This window comes from Setaria viridis, chromosome 3 (assembly GCF_005286985.2).
Source record: "Setaria viridis chromosome 3, Setaria_viridis_v4.0, whole genome shotgun sequence".
In the NCBI taxonomy this organism is placed as follows: Eukaryota; Viridiplantae; Streptophyta; class Magnoliopsida; order Poales; family Poaceae; genus Setaria; species Setaria viridis.
The window spans coordinates 44,844,238-44,849,575 of NC_048265.2; the positions used below are offsets into that span (position 1 = coordinate 44,844,238).

Below are 5,338 nucleotides of genomic sequence, written 5' to 3' on the forward strand. Positions count from 1 at the left end.
GCGTTCCTCCTCCCTCGCCACGCTGCTCCGGCCAAGTCGAGGTTGGTCCGGGCGCGGTGGCGAGCGTGTCCTTGCTTCGCATTCCGCCGCCCTGCGTGGTGTCGTCTCCCTGTCAATGCAACCGAGATGCCAGGGAGGAAGCTGGAGGACTATGGGCGTGGACGATGTCCTGTCGTTGAGGTTGACCGAGGATAGGGTGTAGTCATGGATCTCCTCTAGGTGCAGGATGATGCAATGCTTGATGCCGCGCTGCCATTGGTCGGGTGGCGCCTTGGACACCATCACAGACTCCAACCTGGCATCCCGCGCATGGCTGGTGAACATGAGCCACATGCACTTGGGGATGGAGCTCGGGTTCGCCATCCAGGCCCACAAGTTTATGATCTTCGTCTCCTCCAGGTGGTTGAGGTTGGTGTCGATGGCCTCCAGTGCGCAGGTGTTGCCGATGATGTGCTCCGCGATATCTGCCCTCCAGGCGTGCATAGGCACGCCATCGAGATAGAGCATGACTCTGAAGAGGAGAGCTGCTCCTTCTGCATCTCGGAGGCTCCTCCACTTGGTGAAGAGGACCTTGACGCTGGCGCCCGTTGCCTTGCCCCTCTGAAGCGCCTCGGAGCAGTGGCTGCTGTGCTTGAATTTGATCAGGAATGCTTTAAGGAAGTGACGTGAAACAGTCACCTCACTGTGGCACAGCTTGAAGTCTTCTCTGATGGCCCTCTCGACGTCCTACGGTTCAACTGGCTCCTGGCCGTGGACTGCCTAGGTGACCGCAGCCGTGGAGTCCCAGTCCCGCACATCGGCGTCGATGTCGCCGGTGGACTGAACAAGGCAGTCCACCTGCTTTGGCCTAGTTACAGGGTCTCCTAGCCTGGACATGTTGGTCGTGGAGGTGGGCATCGGCGGCGGAGGAAGTGGAGATGAAGCCCAGACACGGTGCGCTGCTTGGTGTCGAGCAGAAGCAGGTGGAGCTCTATTACCACTTGTGCTTGGTCGATGGGGAGGTGGAGCTCTGTTGCCGCGTGGCGCTGCTTGGTGGCGAGAAGGAGGCAGGCTGTAGTGGCTGTGGCGGTTGTTGGAGCAGGATCTTGCATGGTGGCCAAAGTGGTGGCAGATGAAGCAATGGACGGGGTTCCGGCAAGACGCGGCACGGTGGTCGGGGGCCAGACAGATGAAGCAGCGCCCGTCTGTTCTTGCCCGGAAGGCGCGTAGACTTAGCGAAGCTGGATGCTGCGGTCGGGTGCTGGGAGTGTGGCGCGAATGGGGTCGGTCGCCTCAAGGCGCAGATGGCCGACGAGTTGAAAGCGCCCCCCTCAGCCACCAGTAAGGTTGCCTGATGGGCGTCCAACCATCTTGAGTAGTGAATGCATTGCCCTTGCGCCGCACGCCGGTCAGCTCAGGCGCGGCTTCAGAGGCGGCCGGACGACGGGTGGTTGAAGAGGGGGAACCACGACTGTTGGAGTAACTGCGGGCAGCTTCAGTAATGGCGGCCTGCCAGTCTTGAGGTTGCTGCACGATTTGAAATGACCTTGGCAAATCTTGCACCGCGGATCCTCTTACCAGTTGCACGAAGGAGCGGCGGAATGGCGGGGAGAAGCCTTGTTGCGCCTTCGGTGTGTCCTGCACAAAGGGGCTTACCTAGGATGCAACACCGGCAATGGATTTGTGGGGAGGGGATCTTGGAGGGGCGGATGTGCTCAGATCTGGTTGAGATTTGGATTTGGTTTTTGGTTTGGTGGTGGGAATCGGGGAGGGCCAGGCAGCCGCAGAGGCCCTGGGAGCAGCATTGAATCGGCGAGGGGGTGAAGCTGGCGGATTGGTGCGGCAGCGGGGTGTAGTTGGTGAGCAGGTCGCCGTCGCCGTCGCCAGGGGCAGGACGCGCTGGGGGCAGCTACAGTTGTGTGAGACGGCTACACTTCTAGCAACATGCGCTCCACGCCCTCCACGCTTGCATTTCGTGTGGAGTCTTTTTTTAGTTTTATTATGGATCCTTGGTTCTGATGAAATTTTGGCCATGAGGTTCACATATTGCAGTGTATTGGTCGTTAAAAAATTTATCTCACTGAAAATCACCCCGACAACAAATTTCTTATTTATTTGGAATATTAAATGTTCCGAAAAATTTTATTGGTGTAGTTACATATATATATATATATATATATATTGCATATAATGTGATGGCCATAAAACCATGTTAAAGCTAAGTACTCCCTTGTTCCAAATTATAGTTTATTTTGGCTTTTATAGATTTATAGATATTATTATGTATCTAGATATGGTGTATGTCTAGATGCATAATAATATCTATACATCTAAAAAACCAAAACGTCATACAATTTGGAACGGAGGGGTACTATACTACTTCCTCCAACTCAAATAACTATTCGTTTTTGCTTTTCTAGATACATACTAGACATATATTATGCTTAGATTCACAACAAAAATTATATATAGAGAGAAACCAAAACGAACAGTATTTTGACAAGGAGGGAGTAGCGCTGTAACATTCACCAGTGTTGTAAATTATATGCACACAAGGACAGCTCTATAATATTTCTTTTTGAGACCCTGCCCTGAAAAGTGACGCTAGCTGCTCCAAAAGAATGCTTGGGCATACAGAAAGTGGCTTTCATTTTTTTTTCTTACAGTTATAGGGGATTGGATTTCGATTATCTCCACCAGTTCATGTTCGTCCATGGAGAGTTTGCTCCACTCAACCCCGTTCCACACGACCGTCCCAAGCTGCTTCATCTTCCCACCTGACCAGCTCAAACCGGCCACATCCACAGCTGTCTCCCTACCCCTCGTCGACCTGTCCGGCCGCCGTGACGAGGTCTGCCGCGCCATGCATCCTCGACTCCGGCAAGGATCTCGGCTTCTTCCAGGCAAGAGTACGTCCTTCCCCAGTCCAATGAATCGACATCAATGATCTCCCAGTTATCAATTGTAGCATCATGAGAACCAACTAATTAAGCAGGCGGTAATTAAGTACTGCAGATGGTCAACCATCGCGTCTCTGAGCAGGCAATGTAGGACATGAAGTGTCCAAGGAGTTCTTCCAGTTGCCGGTGGCGGCGAAGGCGGATTTCTATTCGGAGGATGTAAACAAAGCCAACAGGCTCTTCTCCGGCACCGTCTACGACACCGACGGCGAGAGGTATTGGCGAGACTGCCTCCATCTCTCCTGCTCATTCCCCGTCGGCGACAGCGCGAAAGGGTGGCCCGACAGGCCCTACCGGCTCCGGTAACTAACATTGGTCGAAGCAGATCAAGTAGACAAAAACATCACAGTCCATCTCGGAGTGTCCTTTATCTGATATGGTTTGGAGTTGATTCCTGTGCTACAGGGAGGTTGTCGAAAAATACACCGTGCAGACGAGGGGCGTGGCTATGTAGATACTGCGGCTGCTGAGCGAGGGCCTGGTCACGACTACTTCGCCGGGGACACCGCCGGCGGCGACGTGGTCCTCAACGTCAACCACTACCCGCCATGCCCGGACCCGAGCCTGACGCTGGGCCTGCCGCCGCACTGCGACAGGTGCCTCATCACCGTGCTACTCCCAGGCACGGTCCCCGGCCTTGAGGTCGCCTACAGGGGCGACTGGGTCAAGGTCGAGGCCGTGCCCAACGCCTTCGTCGTCAACTTCGGCTGCCAACTTGAGGTGATCCCTCACTTCTAGTTGCTTCAGATTGTTGATCAGTCCTCTAGGGATCGCCGCCACGCGTAACCAAGAAGATTGGCGAATTCGTGGTTTGGACGCAGATCGTGACCAATGGAATCTTGAAGAGCATAGAGCACCGCGTGATGACCAACTTGAGGGTGCCGCGGACAACAGTGGCAACGTTCATCATGCCGACAAGAGATTGCGTCATTGGCCCTGCCGAGGAGTTCATTGGCGAGGACAACCCGCCGTGCTACCGCACCCTCACGTTTGGTGAGTTCCAGCGCATCTTTAGAGTTGTCAGACTGGGTTCGTCCCTGAATTGCACTACAAATCTGAAGAACGCTCAGAAGGAGAGATGAAGCAAGACCGGCAGTCCTTGAGGATGCGGTGTTTTCTCCGATCCCAGTTCCCATTTCTCTGCACAGGACATCGATGTCAGTTAAATCCTGCTGTTAGCTGGGATGTACCAGTAATCTGTACCCGTCCCGCTGATGATATTTTTCTTGAAGAATTAGTGGACTCTAACCCGCCTGCCCATTTCCGTCCTGTTGATGATTTTTTTTCAGGAGTTAGTGGACGCTGTCCCTGTCCATTTGCGTCTTTCGTGATTTTTCCCGTCCATAACAACGACAGATAAGTGGATGTGGACGCATCCCGTCCATAACAGTTATGAAGGAAAATTTTCAAATTAGTCCGGATAACCCCATAAACTATATTTTATTTCAATTTACCGTAAATTATATCTTTTGATTCAATTTACCTCTAAACATAATTTATTTTTTTTTGCTCCATACACAAGTTGAATTTTAATTTAAAATTTTGCGGGACGGTGGTGGACAACATAACGTGTGTCAAAAAATAAGATGAATTTTTCATCATTATTTTTCTTATAATTTTGTATTCCAGGAATTGATTTATTATAAATATTTTAACTATCAAATTAATGATAAAAAATTATGATACATTTTTCTAACATGATATCTACTATCATCTTGCAAAATTTTAGTTTAAGACTCCACTTGTGCATGAAGAAAAAAAGACAAATTATGTTAGGGATGCATAGTTCAACAGTAAACTGAATAAAAAAATAGTTTAGGCGTTATCCAGACTTTATCTCTATTTAAAAGGAGTAATTTGAACTTTTTCCAACTTGGCAAAGCGGACACCGGATCGCGTGCCATGTACGAAAATGAGCAATGCTATACGTAAAATCATTTTAGTACGAACATTTAATCTAAGGGTTGAAATCGCCTAGTTAAATGCGATGGAATTGTACTCAGCCATTTCCGTGCTACTACTCTTCCATGCAGAGAAACGAAAGTAATACTACACTTCCATTCGCAACGGCCCGTATGTTCATGTTCATTAGTTCAGCCGTCTAGTCCTCGTTTGCATTCCTAATCCATATTTTGCCGCGGTGTAAAAAATCATATTGTACATCTAATCGGCCTCTTTGATCCTATACCTTCGTTTTTATGAAACGTAGTACAGAAGCAGACGCTCACATGAACGTACGTACATTCACCTGTACCTAACCCTACCTCATGAACACCTCTGAGAGACTGAACCGACGCATCCTCGAGATTGATAAAGTCACCACAAGCGTCTCGTTGTCGACGGGTACGTAGCTTACCACTAAAAAATCATGAAAAATGTAAGCACCGGTACCAAGTCGA

The 5,338-nt window shown here is 50.1% G+C and overlaps 1 protein-coding gene across 1 annotated transcript; it reads left to right on the top strand.

Moving 5' to 3' along the window:
* Positions 1–2,692: 2,692 nt before the first annotated feature.
* On the top strand, positions 2,693–4,021 carry LOC117850734 (2'-deoxymugineic-acid 2'-dioxygenase-like). The gene is made up of 4 exons (XM_072292454.1): positions 2,693–2,888; positions 3,022–3,206; positions 3,345–3,659; positions 3,761–4,021. The coding sequence occupies exons 1-4, from the start codon at positions 2,693–2,695 to the stop codon at positions 4,019–4,021; spliced, it is 957 nt and encodes a 318-aa protein (XP_072148555.1).
* Positions 4,022–5,338: the final 1,317 nt, after the last annotated feature.